This window comes from Calypte anna, chromosome 8 (assembly GCF_003957555.1).
Source record: "Calypte anna isolate BGI_N300 chromosome 8, bCalAnn1_v1.p, whole genome shotgun sequence".
Classification (NCBI taxonomy): domain Eukaryota; kingdom Metazoa; phylum Chordata; class Aves; order Apodiformes; family Trochilidae; genus Calypte; species Calypte anna.
Window position 1 is genome coordinate 3766826 of NC_044254.1, and position 24955 is coordinate 3791780.

General features: G+C 45.4%; 2 protein-coding genes across 2 annotated transcripts; one reads left to right on the plus strand and one right to left on the minus strand.

Annotated features, from left to right (window-relative positions):
* Positions 1 to 296: 296 nt before the first annotated feature.
* Positions 297 to 15576, minus strand: TDRD5 (tudor domain containing 5). Its single transcript, XM_030455292.1, has 11 exons — positions 15345 to 15576; positions 13506 to 13937; positions 12480 to 12598; positions 10134 to 10342; positions 8995 to 9201; positions 7246 to 7312; positions 6112 to 6312; positions 4704 to 4865; positions 3469 to 3618; positions 1538 to 1754; positions 297 to 496 (listed from the first exon to the last, which is right to left on the minus strand). Exons 1-11 carry the CDS (start codon positions 15574 to 15576, stop codon positions 297 to 299), a joined length of 2196 nt encoding a protein of 731 aa, XP_030311152.1.
* Positions 15577 to 18020: 2444 nt separating this feature from the next.
* NPHS2 (NPHS2 stomatin family member, podocin) lies at positions 18021 to 24064 on the plus strand. The gene is made up of 8 exons (XM_008494816.2): positions 18021 to 18297; positions 19497 to 19600; positions 20577 to 20649; positions 20933 to 21015; positions 21865 to 22068; positions 22223 to 22278; positions 23064 to 23142; positions 23786 to 24064. The coding sequence occupies exons 1-8, from the start codon at positions 18021 to 18023 to the stop codon at positions 24062 to 24064; spliced, it is 1155 nt and encodes a 384-aa protein (XP_008493038.2).
* Positions 24065 to 24955: the final 891 nt, after the last annotated feature.

Here is a 24955-nt window from a genome sequence, read left to right on the forward strand (position 1 = left end):
AACTTAAAGGATATATAACACAAAATGACACTTAGGTGCTTTCCTGAACCATTGTATTAAAGAGCAATAAATCAGCAGAACACCTGTACAAACAAAGCAAAACTGTACAAAACAAAGCCAAACTCTTTTCCTGAAAATAAAAGTAACATTTATGATGCATCCTGGGAACATCTGAGGAGATGTCACACTCCCAAGTTTCCCACAGGATTAAACCCTTCTGAACAATGAAAAGCCATGTGGAGAGCCTTTGCTGCTCTAGGCTGCCTTGCTCAGCAGCTGCTTCCACTCCCCTCTTCTCACACCTTCTTTCTCAGGTTTAGGGGCCACTGGAAGTAGTGACTGGACGTGGCTAAACGTGCAGCTGCAAACACTGTAGAAAGTGTGGTGGGAGGGACATAAAGTTTCTGAGATGGCCCTTGGTCCAACAGCCCACCAGCACTGCTCAGCTCAACTGCAGGACTCCCAGGAAGGTCTTTGTCCTTCATTTTCTCTTCATCTGCATAAGGAGGAAGACAGAGAAGGAAGATAGCATTATCCACATTGACAACTCAAAAGACTTCCAGTCTAGATTGAAATCCCTTTTGCCTGGACCTTACCAGGCTGTGGCAGGAGGAATTTTTACTTCACACCAATCTGATGAGCCCACCAGGGTATAATCCAAGAGCCTCACTCCCTTTCCACCCAGTGCTTAGCCCTGTCTGCCCAGAGGTGGGAAATCAGATATATAACTGAGTAGCTCCTGCCTGGAAAAAGGGGTCTTCTGCTCCAGACAGCTCTGTTCCAAGGCACAATCAGGCCCTGCTCCTGACAAGTCTATCTACCTCATAAATCAGGTGTTGTAAAATCTTCCATCATTTGGAAGACACAGGGGGGACCTTACAAGGCTAAAAAAAAACCCAAACATTTTGTCCCTTATGGTTATGAGGTTGAGAGAATCTCAATGGTCTCAACTCTTATGGTTGGGAGATTGACAGAGTCAGGGTGGTGAGACACAGGCACAGGTTGCCCAGAGGGGTCATGAACACTTCCACCTCTGGAAGTGTTCAAGGCCAGGATGGATGGGGCTTGGAGTAATCTGGTGAAGTGGGAGATGTCCCTGCCCAAGCAGGGGGGTTGGAACTAGATGATCTTTAAGGTTCCTTCCAACCAAAACCATTCTAAGATTCCATGACTTTATGAAATGAACAGGCTAACCTATGCAGTGCAGAAAGACTTCTGCAAGAAAGCAGCAGAAAGTCAAGAAAAGACAACAAAAATCAACAGAGAGGAAAAAAAACCCCTCTCAATTCATTTGTTCCCATTAAACATTTAGAAAAGCATTTTGCTGCACAAAAGGTCAAATCAATGCACCACATCCAGCCATTTATTATCCTTGCATCTCCTTCCCACAAAAGCACCAACATTTTTAGCTGTTCCAGCACAGCAGCAGCAGCACCAGTCGTGGGATACCCATCAGTGACTGCAAGCCTGACAGCCCAGTACCAGACTGCTCAGTTTTTGTGCTGTTAAACTTTACTACTAACAAATCTATTCGTACTGTTATGGTTGTCCAGCATAAACGGCACTGCCATAAGTAGAATAGAGGGATGTACAGCTTCACCAAGTTGGGCCTTGTTGGAAAATCTTTCTATCTGACCAGGGTCATCTTGGCTCATTCCTGCTCGTTGCTCGGAGTAGATAAAGGAGGAGCAAGTGTCTTCCACTGACTTGACTAAGACAGCAGGCATTGAGGACTCTTCAAGAGAATGAGGTGTCTGCAAATGTATATAAAAAACTCAGGAGAGAGTGTGATAAGTATTTATTGGTTCATTAGCTACTCTGATCTTTATTAGCTCTCACAGTCCACAAAGAACTGGAATGTCAGCAACTAGATGATTAAAAAAACCCCACCAAACCCACAAAAAAACATGCCCCAAAAAACTATTTACTCACAACCTTGGCCAAAGGGCAGTTTTTTCTGCACAGTAAGCTGGAAAGCCTGACAGATTATTACAAGATATAAATCACCATGTCTTAGCAAAGAATGAACAGCTGGCTTGTATCTCAGCAGCCCAAATGATGGCAATGACAGAGGGAGTTGCTGCAAGGGAGTAGGAATCAAGTCAGAGGAAGTCCCTCTGCATTTCAGTTTAAGAATACAGATTAAACTAAAGTTCTAGGGATGATCATCCATGGATCTGCCACAGAAAGGGACTGCTCTGTTTACAGAAGAAGCAAATGAGACAGTGCTGTGAGGGGCAGCAAGCAAAGCAGTATCTGTTCTTTCTTCTGATTCACACAACTAAATCATCACCACTGAAAAGGAAAATGTGAGCAGTCAGAACTGGAAAGGAGGGAATTCCACCTGGTGATGCTGTGTCACAAAACCCTGAAGCCAAGAGATGAGCAGGAATCAGATGCATTTTCCTGCCTGCCTTCATAAGTAGCTGACTCGTGCATTTTTTTTCTTCCTTACATCTATAGGCATGATTATTTTTTTAATCCCATGGTCTTCCTTAATAGAAATTCTCCTCATTTCTTCTGTAGACTGTAACAGAGATCACAGCCAGGGACAGAATATGTGCCCAGCACTTCTTTGATCCAGTAAGGAGATTCCTATGCTTTGAATACTGATGTAGTTTAATACTTGCAGGGGAGCATCTGAGTCAGCTCACAAGGTCTCTATCACTATCTACCCACCTTCCTCACCACATTGTACATTCTCCCCACACTTGCTAACAGAAACTTTCCTTTTCTCTCATTCCCTCAAAATCCCTTTTTCCCAGCCTTTCTCTCCATCCCTTCCAGCTAACCAATTCTTCTAAGTTTCCCCCTCATCCTTCTAGAAAGTGCTTTGTCTCAGACACTATCAACCTCCAAGATATGTAAGGAACCTCCAAGATATGTAAGGAGCTGTGCTTGTCCAAACCCTTGCAGGAACACTCCTGTTTCCAGATCTGCAGTGCCTTCTGTGCCTCAACAAACCCTGAGTGATACTGGCTCTCTGCTGAACCCAGAGTGGAGTCCTCTCAGACTCATCATTAACCACCATTTAAGCAGCAAAGTCATGACACCAGCACCAAAGCATGGCCCAAAACATAACCCTCCCATTGCCTCCCTCCTACTTAAGAAGAAAGGCCTGTGTGATCCAGAGTAGCCCCACAGTAACTCCCAGTTACTCCCAGTAACCCTGAGGGCTGTGAATAAAGGGGAAACAGAGGAGAAAAAATGGGCCAGGTTTGATCTATGAAGTGCTGCAACAGTCACATTTTCCACACTACCTTGGCATGTCCATGGAGCACAAGTGGATCTCCAGAAACACTAGAAACAGTGGCAATGGGGAAAACATAGAGCTCTGAGCCCCTGCTAATAGCCTGGTGGCATTTATCAGTCACTTTTAAAAAACACACATCAAAGCAATCAAAGGATTATTCAAATGATCTAAAAACAACCTCTCCCAAAAGCAATAGTTGTGAAAAATGCCTTTACCTTAACCACTGCAACAAGCTCTCTAGGAGCTTCATTTGCATCCTCCTGTGCAAGTGCTGGGTCTTCATCTGCTGTTCCTGGGACACTCACTTCTTCCAAAAGTGGCAGCCCATCATCCTGTGTCTCCTCCTCAGCAGACAGGTGCCATGGCTATGGAAATGGACAAAGCAAAGAAAGGTATAGCCAGTGATGCCAAAAGAGAAAGTAGGAAGCACTGGAGCAAATCAGAGAGCAAATGTGGTATCAGATGATACCACTTGGAGATCAACTGAGACAGAAATGCAGAGAAGCTCTTCTGTTCTGCTCAGTTTTAACATTTCCATCTGGAGAAGAGTCTGGGTGAGAAAGGAAAGAAAGAACAAAGGAAATAACATGAACAAGAAACTTAATTGTCACTTTAGCTTCTCTGCTCCACAGTAAAACTTAGAAAGTACAGTTTTATTCAAGTAATATTGTCCAGTTATTGTGTTCTGCCTTCTGAGAAGTTTTAACCTGGAGAAGTGTCCTAGTGCAGCAGAGCTGCTGTAACCCAGTGCCCTCCCATTTTGCACTTAAGGGCAAGGGAGGCATGTGTGTTAATTCTGACCAGGCAAATCTAAGATAGGATAATGCATAATGGAAAGGGAGTTTCCCCCTGCATAAGGGGAGTTACCAGAAAATCCTAGCTGAGCAGTTAACAAGTGTTGTATTAGACACATTTAATTCCAGCTCAAAATATTTTGAGTAAGTTACTAATGTTGCACTTCAGAGAAATGTCAGAAAAACAGCCCTGGAGCAGGCTCACTGCTGAACACTTCAACTGCTGACATTTATCTGGAAAGTGCTTTGGCTCCTGTAACAAAACACATCATGAAAAAACAATTTAAACAACCCAGAAGAGCAGAGAATCACCAGTGTACAAATGTTTCTGATGTTTCTAACAGTACTACATCAGATTGCACTCCAGACCCTGGGTTGTCTCCATTCACAACCACTCTGTTCATCAGTTTCTGCATCTGTTAAATAGCAAGAGGCTCATCTTTCCAACATACCCTGAAATCAAAGGTATAAAGCAGTATCCAGATCTGGCTATCACTCACTTTTAAAGTTATCTTTTTAATAAAACTGTAGCTACATACAAATTCATCCCCTGCAACTATCAGGATTGCAATTTGCTTCAATTCAGATAAATTCAGAACAAGACAGATCCCTACTGCAAATAATATATCACTGGTTCTACTCTAAATGATACTCACCTGGTCACACAGATCATTCTTGTCCAGCTTTAATGTTGCTATTTCATTATCCACATCTAGAGATTCCAGCTGCAAGGAAAGGTCTGGTTCATCCAGGTCAGCATCCTCCTCCTTTCCACTGGGCTGAAGATACAAGGCTGAAGGATTCAACTCCTTGAATCCCTAGGAACAAAAGAAAAAAAACCCTCCAATATAGTTAAGAAAACCATGCTGTAACTACCCCAAAGAACCAGAAGGATGCAGCAAGTTTCTAACAGATTTTATGAAGGAGCACATCACTCACAAGCTGCTTCCAAAGTCTTGCAGAAATTGTCTTGCTGCAAAAATCAAATCCCCTTCCTCCAGCAACAGAATAACTGAGCAGTGCCCCCTGCCCCCAAAACTGGGCATACAGGTGCAAAAACATGCATTCTGCATACACTGAATAAAACAACAGTTACAAGCACTCCAGGGTGTAAATTCTGACTTAATCCTGAGATAAAAAACCATGGCCTTTCTAAGGGCTTTCATATCCACACAGTTTTTCCTGAAACTGAGCTGAGACATTCAGTTAATGACAGCCATGAATCTCTCTGCACTGCCTTATGAATTGAATGCCTGTCCAATGCACAACGTGCAAGCTCCCACAGTTGTGCTGTCCAACATTGTACATTTCACTGGCAAAGAGACTTTTTTAAATCAAGGCTATTTCCATAATTCAGTTTGTTGCTGGCATAACCAATCTTCCATGCCTAGAGCAGAGAAGGCACAGTAATTTATTTCACTATCTGATCCTCATTCAACTGCCCCTGCCCCCATGTAGCACTGCATCAAGTCAGACAGTAAAATCTAATCAGTTCACTCTCATTAATCTTTTAGATGAATCAAGGGCCTTAACTTATGACTAACAAAACTTACTGGAATTAACAACAGGCAGTGAAGTAACTAAAACACATCTCTTAACAACCTCTCAGTTCTATCTCAGTTTGGCCTTATGCTCAGAGTAGCTATAGCTATTTTATTTTTCCATGTTATTTATGTAAGATGTGTGTCAGCTCCAGGTGAATCTGCAATACTAACAAGGTAAGCAATTTTAAAAGAAAACAATCAAAATCTTCCAATCCACTGTTAGGACACAGGATGAAGATCATTTGTTCTACTAAAACATCTCTGGTATTTTAATCTCTGGGGTTTTTTTTTTAATCTCTACTATATCATCAAGTTCTACCTTAACCAAAAAGCAACCTCTCAGCATAGAGTTAAGACACTGTGGGCTGCAGTCACAAAATTGCAAGTTAAAGGAAAGGAGGGGATATCAGTTCTGCTCTTCACAAAACTACCTGCTTCAAGCTAAAGATCTTCCCATGACAGGCACCCACCCAAAGCTTTCCCTGCCCCTTCTTTGAGCAGCACAGGCCTCCCCCCTGACCTGGGAAGGAACATTCTCCCTGCAGATCTCAGCACACTCCTCATCCCTCAGTACACTGTGGAAGTAAACATCCTTCTCTGTGGATGTGTCACACAGGAAGAGGTGCAAAATGCCATCCACATATTCATCCACAATGCCCACAAGCAGCTTGGAGCCACACAGCTTCTTGAAGAGGAGAGTTGCTGTGCTGGACCATGTACCCTGAAGAAGGAACAAGAATGTAATGTTACTATCAACAGATCAACATCCAACACTGGAGACTTTCTCTTGTGAGCACATGTCAAAAAAGGAAATTAAGCTGGGTCAGGCTAGGGACAAATACAGGACGATCAAGCAGAAAAGCTTCCAGCCCCTCAACTACATCAAACTACCCCAGTGCTAGTTATACTGAGAATTCCCTTTCTCCCTAAATACTTAATTCCAAACACAATTTGATGGCATTCACCAGTGATTTTTATCACAATTACCTAAAAATAGCTGGTTTTTCCCCAGTTCCTGGAGTTATACGATGATAAACTTTACAAGTGTCAGAAGTTTTTAAAAAGCTGCTAAGCTGCACTGTAATGAAAACTATGATTCTTTAACCCTCAAAATAAAAAAAGGGAAATAACTTTTTTAATATACTGTCTTTAAAACCTGGGAGAAGCAACTCTGCTCACATGCTGTCCTTCAGAGATTGTATTTCTCAGGCTACTTGACCCAGGTTTCCCAGCACAAAGGAACCTTCTTATGACCTCTCTGATTTTTTGGCTATGTTGATTGCATCAAACTAATTCACTTAAAGCTTTGTCACAGATTTTTTTTTTAAAACAGAAAATACCAGGGTCTCAGAAGGACCCTGAAGAACTACTGACAGGGAAAGAAAGAAGTTTGCCCAACATTTGCTTAACAGTAGCTACTTGTTTGTGCAACAATACAAGCAAGGATACTCTGACTGTAAGGAAAACAGCAGAAGGGTGCTCACTTGCTGAGACACAAATTCATATTCTGCTGAATATAACAGCAGCAATTCTGCTGTAAACATCAATGGCCTGAATTAAGCCAGATGTTTGCCCCCACCAGGAGAAAAGGCTAATTTCTACTTGATAGCTCTCATCCATGTGTTAATCAATAAAACTGCCTGTGAACACATACCTCCACAGGTTTTACCCATGCCAAGGAACATGGGATGGCCTGAGCAGGGAGCTTCAAGTAGCACCACCTGCAATACAAAACAAAAGCTATAAGCATTATAGCAAAAGCAGGCAGAAGTGCAGAACTTCCTCCTCTTCTGGGCTTTAAAATCACTTTAGGAATAGAGAGGCTCATATTGGATTTTGAACTTGTAACTAAAACCCAAAGCAACTTTGGAAAATGCTCCACATCCAGAGAACTAGCACAGCAGAAACAGCCATAACAATTGGTCATTTATACCTTCCCTTGCCCAAGCATCTTCCCATCTTAACCCCTTATTGATGTCAGCTATTAATTGAAATAAAAACCAGAAAATTATGGAGAGAGCCATGACTTTTAACCAAAGAATGACAATGGCCAATCCTGAAGAGAGGCTCATGAAAGAGCAGAAGCAAGTATGGAAGAGGTACTGAACTACAGAGAAGAATTAATACCTCTGACACTGCAAGTGTCTCCCATTTGGACCCATGTCCATTCAGGAGGATGCTTACATCCAACCCAGGGAACCCAGGAAGGATTAGGGAGTTTGCCCCTAAGTGACAGAATGTAGGAAGAGGAAAGACTGAGGAACACAGATTTAGCCCAAAGTCACTGTGATGGAGTAACCAAAAGGTTGGAAGTGATCAGACAAAAAGGTCTTAAACAATGTCACCTCAAGCAATGCAAGGCAGGAAGTACAGCAAGGCACCATTAATGGAATAAAACCCCAGATGCTTCCTAGGAAATCTGCATGCTGGAATGGCTTTCTGAAAAAAGGCCAGTCAGCCTCACTTTGATCCTTGGGAAGATGATGAAATAACAAGACCTGGGAACTATTTCCAGGCACATGAAGGACAAGAAGGTGACTGGGAGTAGGCAGCATGGATTGCCTAAATCATGCTTGACCAACTTGACAACCTTCTATGATGACATGATAGGCCTGGTAAGGGAGGGAGCAGTGGGTATGGTTTCACTTTCTGTCAGGCTTTAGACACTGTGTCCTGCAAGATCCTCATAGAGAAGCTCATGAAGTATGGACTTGATGAACATACAGGGAAGTATATTGGGAATGGCCTGAAAAGCCAGGCCCAGGGAGTGGTGATCAGCAGTACAAAGTCTTGTTGGAGTCAATATTGGGTCCAGCACTGGTCAAAATCTTTATTAACAATCTGGATGATGGAGGATGAAGAGTCTACCTTTAGCAAGTTTGCTGCTTACACAAAAGGAGGAGTGCCTGATCCACTAGAGGGTCATGAGGCCATTCAGAGGACCTTGACTGGACAGAGGAATGATGGAGTCAATATTGGTCCAATACTGGTCAACATCTTTATTAACAATCTGGATGATGGAGGATGATGAGTCTACCTTCAGCAAGTTTGCTGCTTACACAGAAGTAGGAGTGCCTGATACACTAGGGGTCATGAGGCCATTCAGAGGGACCTTGACAGGACAGAAGAATGAGTAGACAGGAACTTCAAGAAGTTAATGAAGTCCTGCAATTGTGGAGGAACAATATCCTGAACAAGCAGGAGCCCAACTAGCTTGAAAGCAGCATTATTACCATGAGGGTGACCAGGCAGTGGAACAGTTTGCCCAAAGAAGGCCATCCTCAAAAGCCATGTGAACACAGACCTGGACAGTCTGCCCGGGGAAGCTGGAGAGAGCAATTGACCAGGTCTCTTCCCACCTCAACCATTCTGTCATTCTGTCACTCGTGGGCATTTTACTTACTTGAGGAATCTCAGGGAAGATTTTCGGACAGTTTCGAGGTTTCCGTAGTCGGCGTAGAACACTTCAACTTCTTGGTCACTGATCACACGGTGGATGATAACCCTGTACCACCACTTGAGGACTGTGACACAACAAAGCTGTCCAGGCTGTATTGAAGACTCAGGCATGATGTAACGATCAGAAACAAGTTTATGTGAGTAACAGTGCCTGCAAAAGATCATTATGAAAAACTGTGCTTGGTAGGATGCAGGGAAGAAACAAAAAGAAATGTCCAGGTCTTCAGAAGAAGCCTGGCTTCTCAAAAGTCCCCACAACATGGATTTTCAGTAGTTGTTTTAATAGGTGCTTCACATCTCTGTTCTGCTACACTGAAACTGAAATGACAATAAAAATAGCAAACCCAAACTTTTAGGATTTGAATGGTATTCTTGGGGTCCAACAAAAAGCTGACTAATGGGGATTAATCAGAGACTAAATAAAGCCATCTTGGCAATTATTTTTTTAACATTACCTTGACATGAGAGCGCTGCTTGTGATCCAGGTTTTGGAGTACTGGCTCACATACACAGCATCTGTTGGCAGAGTCTGCAATCACACTTACACATGCCCCACAGGCTCCTGGCACTGACTCTGGCACACAATTACCAGCAATTGTAGCAGTGTCACAGTGGAATAAAATCCCAGATGCATGAGGTAACTGTCACAAATAAAGCCACTGATGGGTTTTTGCTTTCAAAACCAGAAGTGACAAAGGCCTATTACCTTTTGCTTTTTGGTAAGTGGAGATGGAAGTAAAAGCCTTAACCAAGCACATCAGCAACAGCAGAGCAGACAACAGAGAGGTGCAAAGAAACCCTGAAGTTTCTTTCCATAACTTGTCCTGGTTTTTAGGGTTTAGGACCGTCTAGGATGTAGCCACTCACAACTTGCTATTAACCATGCTTTTTACTTTCTAGTTAAAAGGAATGGCTAAGTTTTATGAGTGTATGTTTCAGTACAGCATTGACATCTCCACATCAAGTAATCAAGCCAGCAGGGACTATGATTAACAATGTTAATTACAGATATCCTGCTCAGACAGTGCAAGCACACACCACACACACACACACAATGAGCAGTAACACACAGCGTGTCCCCACCTCATTTCAATCATCATGTCCTGCAGTTTATCAGATGTTTCCCTGCTGCAGACGTGGATGTAGAACTGGCTGGGAGAGATGACATATTCCACATAGACTCCCACCAAGCACCTTCTCTCCAGTTGTGGTAAACTGCAAAGGCTTCTGTCCTGAACAGCATCCGGGGGGATTTCTGGAGTCATGATCAACTTAGCTAGCAGATCTTGAGGCTATGAAGGGATAAGAGGAAGGTGGCACTCAGGTGTACTGTCATATGCTGGAGACACATGACTGGCCTTCCCATTAAAAGAAAAAGAATAGTTTTGCTTTTCTGGCAACCTGTGAGTTACTGAGTATCAGAGAATCCCAACAAACTGCACAAACTTGGATTAAAACTTTCCCTGTGATAAAGCATTCGTTTTCACACTCACTCCCTTCCTTCTTTGTTTCTTCCCTCCATTGTAAAGAGGGGTGCAATAAAAACACCTTGCTCATATTCCTGCAAAGAATAAAGGAAAGGTTTTGAAATCATGCCATGTATTTAGACAAAAATACTGAATGGCTATTGCTAAGAGCTCAGAACAAAACAAAAACTCACACCAAAGAAAGCAACCCAAACACAACCCACCTATTTGTGGGATTTTGCCCTAAAGATGCCAATTCCAGGTTTCCTGACTGTGAAAGGCTACAGCAAAACTAACTGAAAATGATTTGAAAGTGACAGAAGGCACAAATGCATTTCACATTCACACTAGAGCTATATCCCAAGGATATAAACAAACAAAAATTACTAATTCTGTTCTTTTCACATTACAGACAAACTTGTACAGCTGTTAGCACAGCTTACAATTTTGTGTTACTCTTCAGCTGCTGAAAACATTATTTCACTTGAACTAGTGTGGATGGGAACCCTAATCAGCTACTTTCACTGCTTCAAGAGCTTTCTTTTGTGCCAATAAACAGCACTCCTCCCATAATCAGCAGTCAAAATTATTTAAATTTTACTAATCATGAATATTTGCTACAATTTACAACTGCATTATACATAAGGCAATGTATGGGAATTTCTCAGCTTTTCTTCCTGTTTCTCATACACCCTCTCCCCCCCATCTTCTAGCACACCCCCATTGCTTATCTGGCTAAATTCAACTGCAAGCAAGGGTTTTTTGCAATGCAGGGTCTTTTAACCAGTTTTTAAAGAAGTAGATAAAGAGTCTCTTCTTCTGTAGACTAAGCCAGGGCTAATGCCCTTAAATTTTCTCAAGTTAAAAATTTTGACAAAACAGTGAGGTAACATTAAAGCAGCAACTGAGAGAACTGTTGCCTGAGCAGCAGCAGCAGCTCTAAAAACTCCTCATATTTCACCCTCATATTTTCTCTAAGAAGTGCCTGTCAATACTGGCATTTCTAAGGGACAGTTTTGCTCCACAAATGCTCTTCAGATCCCTCTCATGGACACGCATGATCTTTATAACCCAGTTCACACCTTGAACATTCCTGCAGGAGATGTAGAAGACACATACTTAAAAAACACAATTCCAAAACAGCAATAAAATTATAAAAAGATAAACAGCCTGCCAAAAACTCTAAAGCCTGTGTTTTGTGAAGGGTTGCACAAAGTCCAACTCGCAGTGCCAGGCTGCCAAATTTGGTGTCAAAACACCAAATTCAGGGATAATTCCTGAGACCTTTTCCATGCCCATGCACTCCAACTGTACAGCTGCATACAGCCACAAGACAAGCTTGGAAATAACTCTCAGGAGGAGGATTTTCCTGAAAAAAGCCTCTAAATGATCAAAAGGAAGAAACAGAGGGAACATAAGCAAATTCTCCCCATCAGGTTTGTCAGTTCAGAGCCTCTGTACTGACCTTCTCCATCTATTTCTAAAACTACAGTGTTGAACAAACAAATTTTCAAAATCCAAGCAAGTAGAGTTGAGACTGAGGACCATTCCCCAGCTCTGTCACAAAATTGCTTGAGACTTGACCCTTCCCTACTCCAGCAGGAGAAATTCCACATACTTTGTCTCAGAAAAAAGTTACTAAAATCCAATTGCAAGGAAGTACACCTAAAGCTATCACCACTGTTATCAGGGAGAAAGGTTGACCTCAGATGATCCACAACACAGATGTCAAGACCAGAAAGATACTAAGAGACAAGAAAAAGACCCAGTCTGTGGGGTGCATAGTTGGGTACCTGGTCAGTCTCAGTCTGGTTACCTCCAGACCCACCTAAAAGAGGTGCAAAAATTTTTGGAAGCAGCAATGAATCAACAATACAAACTCAGCAGAAACAAAAGCAGTGAAGAGTATCACCCCCTGGATTAAGACATGAAAAAGCTACAGATCACTTGTTCAGCTACTTACTTGTTTGAGGTCATCACTTGAATTTACTGCTTGTGTTTCCACTGGCTCTGACCTCTCTCCTGCTGTTAGATGGAAGCTCTTTGTCTCACAGCTCAACTGAATCTCAGCTGCAGGTGCTGCTGCAAGGATGATAGTTTGCCTGTTATTCTTCATTGGACTGATGCAGTGATATATATTAAGCAGAAAGACACATGAAAATGAAAGTCTGAAAGCCCTGGTGCTATTTTCCTCATCTCACAGCCACCAGTCGTGAGGATTCACTTATTAATAGAGTAAACGGTGTATTTTAAATTAAAATACACCAAAAACCACTTGCTATTGTAAGCATACTAAGGGTTAAATCAAATGCTAGAATGATTCCAAACAAATTTTCTCCAGAAAGCCCAGGAATTTGGCAGGAACTGTATGTGATTTTCTGCCTTCTCTCACAGCTGTTAGGATGGGATCTGCAGGCTCTTCTGTTTTCTTTTGTGGAACATTATGATTGCACATTTCAGACTAGTGCTAAACCTTCAGTCTCAAAGTGCTTTATCAGCCTGCAGAACAGGTACTCAGGAGATCCTTCTAGTTCTGTTATCTACTGCTTGGAATTACTAGAAATTCCATCCCTGCATACACATTCAGGAAGTCCAGACTCTGAAGGGGCTCAACATCCCTTCTCCCAACTTACACCAAAACCTGGTGGCAATCAGTAGAAAACTTCACTTAAACTTTCTGCTACCAAGGCATGTCCCTTGTGACAGCACCCCACAACCCTCTGTACTAAAACCTAGAGGAATTGTGACTCCTACATTAACTGGAAATGCAGCAACATCCACTTGAAACACGTGGCCAAAGTGCTTGAGAGCTACATGCTTACAGTTCAATAATACACTCATAAAAATGCCTCACCTTGCAGCATCTCTTCCTGGAAATCACCTCGGGGAACCTCTTCCCATGCCTCACCTTGGGGCATCTCTTCCCATGCCTCACTTTGGGGCATCTCTTCCCATGCTTCACCTTGGGGCATCTCTTCCCATGCTTCACCTTGAGGCACCTCTTCCCATGCCTCACCTCGGGGCATCTCATCCTTCTCTATCTCACTTGCCAGGCACTTCTTCAGGGTCAGCAAGGAACCTGATCTTGTCTGCTCAATTACAATGGTATCAGACATGCTTCTAAGGACTTCAAACATGGAGAAAAATCCATACTGCTTGTACTGGAACGTCCGGCCAAAGCGTCTGAAGAAGGCTTTATCAAAGTCCACGAGCAGAAGTGGTGAGGAACTCAGCAGATCCTGCAGCTCAGCCTTCACTGATACTGGCAGGACAGGGGTCTTGACCCTCCGAGGGAAACTCTGGGGATTCTTAGAAGTAGAAGAAGCAGGAGCAGCCTTTGCACCAGCACCCTTCCGTGCTTTAGCACTTCTCTGTCTGGCAACCAGTTTAGCAATGGCTTTGGTAGTCTCATCTGCAACAGCTACAACAGACAGAAATACTGTTTTGTGGTTTTGGTAGTCCTTTTAAAGGCTCTACATAGGCAAGATTCCTCCTCTTTTCTTTCTTTCCTCTCCATCCCTCACCCTTTTCAGAAGGCAGTGTCTCCTTCAAAAGCTGTTACACCAAATCATGGCAAACACTCTTCCACTCCCTTTGCAAATGGGACTGAACCTTTTTCTAATTGCCAACAACCAATTTGTGCCCCCACCCCTATAAATCCAGATCCAGACAGGAAGGAGAGTCAAATTCCTGGATACAGGATCACAACAACAAACTCAGCTGCTGTGAAAACAGTAAATGTCTCATTGCTTCCCTAAACAAGAACCACAGTAAAGCCCCACTGTGGAGCACCCCCCCACTCAGGCAAGGTCTCCCAGGTCATTTTTCAACAACTTTTTCTTGTTTTAGTGTAGTGCTCTGTCATAGCTTGAGTTCAAGGCACTAGAGGAGGGTTTTCCTGACTCTGAGAGGAGCAGAAAACAGATGGGTCAAAACTCCCACCCACTCCTTTATAAAAGTCAGGCACACCAGTAGCCTCTTTTTTTATGCATGCTCCTTGCTTCACTGCTGTTCCCCTGAGTTCCCTTACTATCAGCTCACCTGCTCTTCAGAATCCACATTCATCAGGTGCTGGGAATTCCTGTGGACCCCTGCCTCAGGGGCCCTCAGGCACATATTCCTGCCCTTGTTGAGACTGGTTTGTATATATATTTGTATAGTTATTCCTTGTCCCAGGTGTTACTGCCTTTCCCCTGTTCTAGTAAACCTGTTCCGGTGTTAATTTCCAACTTTAAGTCTCTCATCCTTATTCACCTTTTATATTCCCTTGAGAAGGTGGAGGGTAATAGAGAACAATTCTGTTCTCTGGTTTTTGGTCAGAGAAAAAGAAAAATTTCACTCTTCCTAATCAATTTTTTGCACCTACCATGTGTTTTCAAAGCAGTTCCTCAAAGAAAAGGAAAATGAAAAAGGTTATTTGATAAAGACTAAACTTCCCACGAGATCAGGTGAGGAAACATTTATGGTTTCTCTCAAGAGGCACCATACCTGGGTTTGGCTCCTGCTGTAGCCTGCATTTACAGAAGTGAAGTTTACCAGTTCTAATGTACTCACAACACATGGTACTGTAGTTTCTAAACTAAATGCAGAATGCAAAATGCACAAAAATAATTCAAGCCTATGTGCCTTTTCAGAAGGAAAGAATGAAAAAGCATTAAAAGGAAGATCAAAATATAGGAAGAACCATCAAAGACATTAAACAGAGCTATATGAAAAAAAGAATAACATTTGTGACACTGGGAATTCATCTTGCAGATCCTCAAGCATCACTTCATACCACTATGTGGTTCCAAACAACTCATCCATCCACAAAGAAACAAACCCTCACCTTTGAGGATACAAGTGCCTTTCTTGTAAGGACAGACTCTGACAACATCAGGCATATTTTCCACCAGCTCCAAGGTGGACTGGAAGCCCAGGTCATGTAGAGGGAGAGGTTTGCCAATCATGGCCATGTAGTCGTTCTCCAGCTGTGCTGGGGTTAAGCCCTCTTTGGCAGCCAACAGCAATGCTCTCACCTCCTTCTTCAGCACCTCCATAAGCTGTGCCCTCTTTGACATCTTCACCCTAAAGGGGAAAAAAAAAAACAAAAAGGCAAGGAGAAAACAACTCAGGACACAGCTGCTCCACTTTTTTACCACTTAGCAACTGCAAGCTATTGTGGCCACAACCCATGCTCCCCAAGCACCACTACCAACCCCTCTATTTCCTTGCCTGCACTCCTGGAGCTACCACCCTTCAGCACCCCTTGTCCCAGCTCAGATAATGGCTCCTCCTGCATTTGCAGCCTTTCCCATGGGATCAACACCCCTACAACCACCGCATCCCCCAGAGTTCGGTGCACCCCTAACCCTCCACCCCAGGGACGCTCCTCTAACACTTCACAGGGACCCCTCCGCCCCCAAACTGCTGCATGAGGACCCCACCCCCTATCCCATCGAGTCACTACACCCCTAAAAACCCCATCCCGGGGACATCCCCACCCCGGGAATCCCATGGTGCCGGCTGCCCCCCCCTCCCTCCCTTCCCCCGGCCCTGCCCGCACCCACCGCTCCCACCGCCCCCTCTGCGCCTGCGCTCTCCTTTTCCCGCCCTTCCGGGGCGCGAGGGCGGGCACCGCCCCACTTCTCCCCTCATGGCTGAGGCGTTGTGAGGGGAGGCGGGAGCCCAAGGGTGGCTTCTGAGGGGAAGTTCAGCTGCCACACCGACCCCCTTCTCGGTAAAAGCGTCCCATGTCCCCCCTCTGACAGGAAAAGAGTAAGGGGTGGCCTTGAAACGCAGACAGCGGCGTGGTGAGGAGTGGCATTTGTGCCTCTTTATCCCCACCTGAGAGGAAAAGCCGCAGCACAGGTGCTGAGGGACTGTTCGCCGAAGAGCGGCGTGACCTGGGTTTTAGTGAGAGACCCGGGTGTGTTCAGCCTGGAGAAGGGAGGACTGAGAGAGGATCTTATAAATGCTTTTATATTTATATATTTATATATTTATATATTTTTATATTTATATATTTTTATATTTTTATATTTATATTTATAAGGCGGCTGCCAAAAGGATAGGGCCGGACTGATCAGTGGTGCTCACCAACAGGACAAGGGACAATTGGCATGAAGCAGAAGACATGAAGCTTCATCTGAACATGATGGATGAGATTCTTTACTCTGAGGGTCACAGAGCACTGGTACAGACTGCCCAGAGAAGTGGTGGAGTCTCCATCTCTGGAGACATTCATAAACAGCTTGGACATCATCCTCAGCAGTTTCTAAGCAAATATAGATGCTGTATGAATTTATTAATTATTCCCCATTTCTATTAAACTTTTCTACTCTGCCACTAGCCCTTCCCATCCATTGCTTACCTGCTGACGAGGCATCCAGCAGAGAAACCTGGGAGCTGGTGCTCCTGCCCTCCCTGCCTGCAATTTCCTGGCTCTCTGTGGGTCACAAGTCTCCAATAAAGCAGGAATCTGTGAAAAACACAAGAGCAGCACCTCCCCAGCTGGCTTCTGGGCTTCCTCCAGGCACTCCTCCACACCAGAGGCCAAGCATCCCTGAGCTCAGCACTGCCTTGTTGATAGAGAAGTCACTGCTTTATCTTCCAGCCTTGCCCCAGCATGATTTCTAGCCAAATGCTGGTTTCTTTTAATACTATCAGTGCCTTTAAAACACTTTAAAAGTGTTTCTTGCAGTGGTTTCTGTCAATGTCACCAGAGGCTGTGTGGCGTGAAAAGAAAAAGCTTTAATGGTTGCTCTGCCACACTGCTGCTATGGCAAACTTGGGAGTCATTTAGTTCAAGCTCTTTTGGGGATTCAATTCAACAGATCTAACCCTGCAGTGGCCTCCATACCTTATACCAGTCAGGAAGGTTCATGCCTGAACTGGGACCAGCTTATTTCCCTCCCCAATAAATTGTGAAGTGTGGTGACTCTAAGAGACAGGGAGTTTGCTGCCAGTGTCCCTCCACTGTGCCAGCCACAGGATTTCTAGAGAGCAGATCAGTGTGAGATGCTGCTCACCCAGCTGTTCTCTGCAATATCTTCTCCACAGATCTCACCAGTAAAGGTTTTTCACCCTGGTGTTTGTTGTCCTGGGTCACTCTCACCTTTTGAGGTCTTTGGAGCCATACGTCTCACAGTTACTTTTAATTTGCTTTTCAACAGCTTTGCAGAAGCCATCTACTAAAAATCAAATGAGTGCCTTTGGTTGTATTTTATTTCCAAAGGCAGGAAGATGCCCTCAAGTCCACCCTATCCAGGTCTAACCTTCCTTCCCATCTCCATAGCACTGTGCGATGAGAACAGAGCAGCTGGGTAACAGCTTGCTCACTTCACTGTCTGCTGTCTGATAAATATCACAAGCCTGTGATAAACTTGAAACAAGCCTCCTTAATCTGACACCTTCCCTTCTCTGCCCCCTCCCCTCCCCACGCTCTGGTTTTCCTGCCTGCAGCAATAAATTCAAGCACAGATTCATCCAGCTCCCACAGGCTGCTGTGTGCTCCTCTGCACAGATGAAGATGGATAAGAGGTCTCAGAGCTCTTCCAGGGAGTCTCACAGGAGATTCAGGGAGTCCCCAGCTCCACAGAGCAGACGAGAGAAGAAGGAGAGCGGCCGAGAAGCCAGCAAAGGAAGGGGAGACAGAAAGCAGGAGAAAGCAAAGGAAATCAAGAGCACTGCAGGGGCTGATGGGAGGGTGCACACATCCACGGTGGTGGACGTGGATGAAGTGGTGTCTGATGAAGAAATGGAGGCAATGGCATTGCTGGACAGTGAGCTGCAAGAGGAAGGTATGCTTTAGGGAAGGGTTGGGGCTGGAAAGCTATGGGCTTTTTGACCTTGTGTGGGCAACAGGGTGACTCTGCTCTCTTCAACAGTGTTATCACACACACATTGCACAGACTACACTTGTAGCTCTCCTTCTGGATAAGAGAGCTCCTCTCCATGTGTTAGGTAGCCTATCATGACATGAGGGAACATTGTGAGTCTTTTGGCAGAGTGTGTATTACAGGGGACAGGGTAACTTGTCTGCTTCTACACCAGTGCCTTTGCTGTCCTGGAATGACACAAAGGTTCAGACTTGCTCCTCCTGCCTCTCTGGGAACTAGTTTTTCTCAACTGTCTTTGCCTGCTGGAATCTCAGCTAGAGAGCAGAGTGGTGGAGCTCTGGTGATCTGAACCTCCCTCTGGCCCTGGTGGCTCTGCAAAGAGCTCCAAAGGTAAAGGGGCAGGTAAAGGGCCATAAGGGATTAAAAATGGGAGGGATGCCTGAATGGTAACTTCATTGCTGGAAAACATGGTCTGCTCTCTAGGCCTAGACACAGCCAGAAGTAATCTATTTATTTGCATGCCACACCTGAAGATTTTCCCCAGGCAAAAGCACAACAAATAGGAGCCAGAGCAAGATCATCCACAATAATTTTGGGGGGATGCAGAAGGTAATACTCACCTGAGGCTCACCACCTCATCCCACCTTGGGATGACTGCTGAAGAGCACAGGAAGATTTCAGCAGCACCTGTGGCTTGGTCCCGCTAAAATCCTCTTTCAAAAGGACCTGAGACACTCTGATAAAGAAGGGCACCTCAGGCTTTGCATGTTCAAAGCTACTTCTTATTTGCAATCTTTCACTTTGCCATTAGCTTATCTTTCCAGGTAAGCTTCTGGAATCCCTGCTCAGCCAGTGGGTTGCCTGTTCTGAGCCTTTTGACACTGCTTGATATCCACAGGTCTTCAAGCTCCAGGCTGCTCTCCAGTGAAGGCACTATGGAGAAGCATGGCCCTATTTCTGCTGGTAAAGCAGGAACAAAATCTGTCAGCACTGCCTAGCAGTTCCTAGCCACCTGGGGCAGGGAGTATTCTTTAACACCAGAGAGTGCCAAATATACCAGGCCTAGGAGAACACTGAAGCTGATCCATGCAGGCACTTGTCAGGCTATCATATTTTGGAGCAGTCCTCTCCTAGCACAGTCATGTTGGATTTCTCCCTAGGTGTGAAGTCTCCAGGTCTGGGCATCTGTGAGTGGCTTCTGACCATCTTGTCTTTCCTGTTTGTCATAATGACCTTCCCCATTTCTGTCTGGTTCTGCATGAAGGTAAGAAGAGTTATGGGGCCTCTCTCAGTTTAGCATTTGATGTCTGATGTGGATGTAACTCCCTGGTTCAGCACATGTTGGACATGAGCATTAAGCTTCCCTGGCCTAAGGCCCTATTTAGAATCACAAAATGGCTACAGTTGGAAGGGACCTTAAAGACCATCATGTTCCAACCTCCCCCCATGGGCAGGGACAGCTTCCATTAGATCAGGCTGCTCAAGGCCCCATCCAGCCTGTCCTTGAACACTTCCAGGAAGGGGCTCAAGGCATAATTACAACCCTTCAACTCATCATTAATTTTGACTTATCCTTTATGACATGTAGCTGCCTCAGAGGGCTGCACCAGGGTGCAGCCACTGACTATCAAATACTCGTGTTGCACTCTCAGCAGGTGGGGGGTTAGGTTTCTCTTTTTTAAAGCAAAAACACTTTCAAATATAACTAAATTTTTGAGATTAATCACTCGGGCAGGGAGGGGGAAAATCTGCTAATAACCTTTTCTCAGATTCATAGCATGGATACAAGTGTGCATGTTTTGGTTCCTGCCTCTCAGGAAATCTCATGTGCACCACGTTCTCAACAGGTGTCAGTTGTAAGGCTCAGACCTCACATGTCCAACCACATGCACACATGGTTATCTTGGAGGCAAAAATAATACCACAACACAACCTTGAGCTCAAGGTCTTTTAGCTCAAGTTTGTCCAGGCTATAAGGAAGTGGAATGCTGGACAGCTGTAACATGGGCTTCTCTCCCAAATGCTGGGCTGTCTCATTGCTGCTCCTGCTCTGTTCAAATGCAAGGCTGGCCAACACTTCTGGGGTCAAGGGTCTCCATAACACCATGAGCTCACAGCTGCTGAAATCATCCCTTCTGAGGGCTTTCCCATGCTCCCATACCTGTCTGCTGGGTATAGGGCTGCCCCTTTCCCTGTCCCTAAACCTCTATCTCCAGCATAGGTTTTGTTTCCCTCTGCAGGTAGTGCGGGAGTACGAGAGAGCCATCGTTTTCCGGCTTGGGCATCTCCTTCCTGGCAGAGCCAGAGGGCCTGGTAAGGTGTTTACTGAGCTACCCCCAGCTCTGACAAAACTCACACACTGCTGCCCTCCAAGCAGGAATAGCCAGAAAGGAGACAGGATGCTTTTGGTCCTTTCCTTTTAAGGCCAGTAGTTTCTAATGGCTTTTCCCATCACAGAAACAGACTCAGAATTTGATCTTATATATTGCTTTTCCACTGTAGTTTTGCATGCCAAAGCCTCCCCTCTTCTCCAGAGCAGGAAGGGCAGTTAGTGTGGTTCTGATGATCACAAGCTTCCTTTGTTTTTCTCCCACAGGCCTTTTCTTTCTCCTTCCCTGTCTGGACACATACCACAAGATAGACCTGCGCCTCAAAACCCTAGAGATCCCCTTCCATCAGGTATGGCTGACACTCCCTCTATATATTAATTTTTTAAAATCTCTTTAACATTACACCTTATGCTTCCAGCCTTCATCCCTGCATAGAAAAGGTGGAAAAAAACATCTTGAAGTAACCCTAACACCTTAGAAAATGGAAGGCAAAAAAAAAAAAAATTGAAAAAAGAAATTACCACACTCAATTCTCTTCTTTTTTAAAACTACTGCTTTTAAACCCATTCAATTTGACATGCCTTAGTGGTGACATACACCAATAGAGAGTGACTGGGCCAAAAATACTGGACTAGGTTTTTTTATCCACCATACTTAGGAGGCCATGCAGCAGGGACAGGAGCTCAGATTAATATTTTACAACGAAGTAAGGGTGGTACTCTGCTCCTGTAAGCTTAGGAGGATGAAAGGGCTGAACCCTCTTTTCTAACCCTTGAACCTGCAACCCTCCTACCTCCTCTTCTCCTTTTGGGATGTGTTGTCTGTGTTGCCAGCTGGACTGTCCTTGTCTGGTAGCATCTCCAGGCTCACCTCCATGGTGAAATCTTTCTGCAGATACAAGAACTGAGCACAGGACACAGGAAATGCTCTCAAACACAAATGGACCAGGCAGCAGCAGGCAGGGAAATGCAGCATAGGAGGGTGACCTACTCAGGCACTTTCTCAGCAGCTGTACTGAGGGGACTGCTTGCCCAAAGGGGTCAGCAGTTGTCTAATTTGCTCACAGTCAGCAACAGAGGTGGAAACTACAAAGACATAACCATCCAGCTAGTTGTCATCATTCTCTTAAGTGTGTGCTTTTCTATGCTACCTTAGAGTTGTCAGAAGCAGCTCCATCTCCCCTAATCCCTCTGCTTAGGTGGTGACAAAAGACATGGTAACCTTGGAGATAGATGCCATCTGCTACTACAGGTTGGAGAATGCCTCTCTTCTCCTCACCACCCTGACCAGCATCTCCAGTGCCATCCAGCTGCTGGTGCAGACCACCATGAAACATCTTCTGGCACATCGAGCCTTTTCTGAACTTCTCTTGGAGAGAAAGAGCATCAACCAGGAGATAAAGGTGCTTCTGTAATTAAATTGCTCTAACCTCCTGGGAAAAAACACTAATTGGAAGTGAGAGAAGTAATTTTATTTATAAAAAGCCTGACTCCCTGCAAGGGGCCAAGGCCAGGGCTGGTGTTCTCCCCATGCTCTAAACATATTCCTCTTTGCAGGTGGCTTTGGATGCAGTCACAGGCTGCTGGGGGATCAAAGTGGAGAGAACAGAAATGTAGGTAGGAAATGCAGGTACAGGGGACTTCCCTGGCCCTTTGCAAGTACCTGTCCTGCCCTGCTCCCTCCTACCTGCTCCTGTTCCTGCTTTGCCTCTGGCTCTCTCCCTGCAGAAGTTAGAGCCTCACTTCTCACCTCCCTATTTTCCCCAACCCTTTCAGCCTTGTGTTAAACTTTTACATGCTGAGACTGTGCTTGCTCCTGCACTGACAGCTGGGGCAGGATCCTTAGCTGGGGTCTCATCACCATTTCACCACTGCTGCAGGCAGTTTGCATGCAATTCTGGTAGCCCAAGAAGCACAGCAAGCACTGAACCCTCTCTGTCCCACTCCAGATCAAAGGCCCTAGGGTTTTATGCTCGTAGGGATGGGCTCATCACTTAGAAGCCCATGCAGAAAGGTGGAACTTACTCATCTTATGAAGGAGCTTGGAAGAGAGCCAAGCAGTGAACAAGTAAATCTGTGAACAGGAGGAAATGCCTGTGCCTGTCTTGAGAGCAGTTTCCCAGTGGATTCTCTGCTGTCTCACAAAGCCCCAGAATCAGAGACAAGAGGTCACCTCTCTGCTGCCTGGTGACTAGAAATCCAGGCTGGAAAGAAGGGTGGGAATGGGATTAACAGGCTAAAGGGAGATATACAAGGAGGCACACCCAGGGAGAAAAGAACATGAGTGAACTTCTCTGCAGAGAGTGAATGATAAGCCCATTCCAAGCCTCAGATTTGACCCTCCAGTGCTGCCAGAAGAGCCCAGAGCCCAGCTAATCCCTGTCCTTTACTTCCACAGCAACAATGTGCAGCTGCCAGCTGAAATCCGGCAGTCTCTGGCTGTGGAAGCAGAGGCCCAGAGACAGACCAAAGTGAGGGTAAGCTGACACTGAATACTTCTGATCTTATTCCAAAGCATTCCTCCTTCTTTTCTCACCCCTGGTTCGAGGTCCCTAGGACATGCCACACCAGGATACAGCTCTGGGAAGATATGTTTCATTTAATTCCTATGTAAGAGCTGTGTCTAGCAAGAGAACCTACAGCAATACTCTGGGCCAGCCCAGTGGAATGTCAGATTTGGCATCAGGCCTACAGGTAGGACAGAAAAAACACAGCAAGAAGTCTGGGGCTATCCCTGGCCACATGGTGATCCCCATGGGGACAGGGTTTATCCCCTTTGCTGTCACCAGTCATGTACCCCACACCTTGCTGGAGGGGCTGGTTTCCAACTCTTGTATGGAGCCTACGTAAGGTTGATGTCCAGCACCCTTCCCACAAGCCTCCCTTGGAGAATATCCCTCTCCCATGCTTTTGCAGCAAGGCTGTGCCCAATTGTGAGCCCTGAAGGGGCCTAGGAAAAACAAGTTAGACTTGCACTTCCAAATTGGTGGAACACCACGAGGTCTAATTAATACTGTGATCTCCAGACAACAAGAATTTTGTGGCAATCTCCCACTGTAGTGAACAAGTCCTCCTTATTATCAGCCCCAAAGGAACTGTATTCCTTCCTCTGCTTGGTAGGTGATTGCTGCTGAGGGTGAGAAGGCTGTTTCTGAGTCCCTGAGGGTGGCAGCTGAGATCCTGTCCAGTGCCCCTGCTGCTGCTCAGCTCCGTTACCTCCATGCACTGCACTCCCTTACTGCTGAGAAACCTGCTGCTTTCATCCTGCCCTTGCCTTTGGATGCCATGAACCTGGTCTTACCAGCTACTCAGAGTTCTCCAGCAGTAAGCAGCCTCCTCACAGACACCACAAAGCTCCCAGAAAGCCCAAAAGACAAGAAGGACTCACCCATGCTCTAAGAGCTGTCCCAGAAATGGTTGCCATGGTGCCTCCTGGTCCATCCTGCTTAGAGAAGAGCAAGAAGGCAGCCCAACAACAGGTCCTGGTCTGGAAGCAGGAGGGACATAAGCCCAGGTCTGTAATATAAAATGGATTGTACATGGAAGAAGCTTCTGATTGTTTTGGAAAGGGAGAGAAATACGGAGCACAAGGAGCAGGGCTGGGATGTGTGGGAGCAAGGGGTTGAGAGAACCCTTTTAGGGCCAAGGGCCTGGTCCCTAGGGTCTGATCCACCCTGCCTCACCACCTTGGCAGTAGGGACAGCCTGGCCCCTGTGGACTTAAATGCCCCCATCCCCAAACCAAACAACTGGGCAGGTGGGGGTGTGAGCCTGACAACTGGTGGGGGAACAGGCATCCTGCCTGATTCTCCTGTTGAAGAGGGAATGGGATGGGTCCTGTGGAACAGTTCTGGATAGGGGATTTCAGGCACCACCCGTGCACACGCACGTACATACACACAAAGGCAGCCAAGGTGTTTAGACCGAGTTCTAACACAGGAGGGAAAGGAGGAGGAAAGCCTTTGATCGAGCCTTGGCACTGCCCGACAAAGTGTTATCAGCTGTGCCGAGGAAAGGAAGCTGTGCTGCTGCTCGCTTCCACTGGGGGGTGAGGCAAGACCAGTTCTGAGCCTGTGGGCAGCTCAAATGGTGGCGGTAACCAGTTTAACCATCTCCCACTGCGCTGGCAAGGGGGAATCCAGCACTTTTTGTTTAGACCCAGCTGAGACCTCGAGACTTGCCTACTGCAGCTGCCTCGGTAACTTCCATGCACAAGGAAAATCCTCAAAAGTCCTGTTTCTTTCCCATGAACAGTACTTTGAAATTACCAGAAACCTACAGATACCTCTGT

Coding starts and splice junctions, on each gene's coding strand:
- NPHS2 (XM_008494816.2), top strand. CDS start 18,021: ATGAAGATGGATAAGAGGTCTCAGAGCTCTTCCAGGGAGTCTCACAGG. Junction 18,298..19,496: donor CAGTGAGCTGCAAGAGGAAG/GTATGCTTTAGG, acceptor ATTTCTCCCTAG/GTGTGAAGTCTCCAGGTCTG. Junction 22,069..22,222: donor GCATCAACCAGGAGATAAAG/GTGCTTCTGTAA, acceptor TCCTCTTTGCAG/GTGGCTTTGGATGCAGTCAC.
- TDRD5 (XM_030455292.1), bottom strand. CDS start 15,576: ATGTCAAAGAGGGCACAGCTTATGGAGGTGCTGAAGAAGGAGGTGAGA. Junction 13,938..15,344: donor AGGCACTTGTATCCTCAAAG/GTGAGGGTTTGT, acceptor TGTCTGTTGTAG/CTGTTGCAGATGAGACTACC. Junction 497..1,537: donor TATGCTGGACAACCATAACA/GTACGAATAGAT, acceptor CTCCTTATGCAG/ATGAAGAGAAAATGAAGGAC.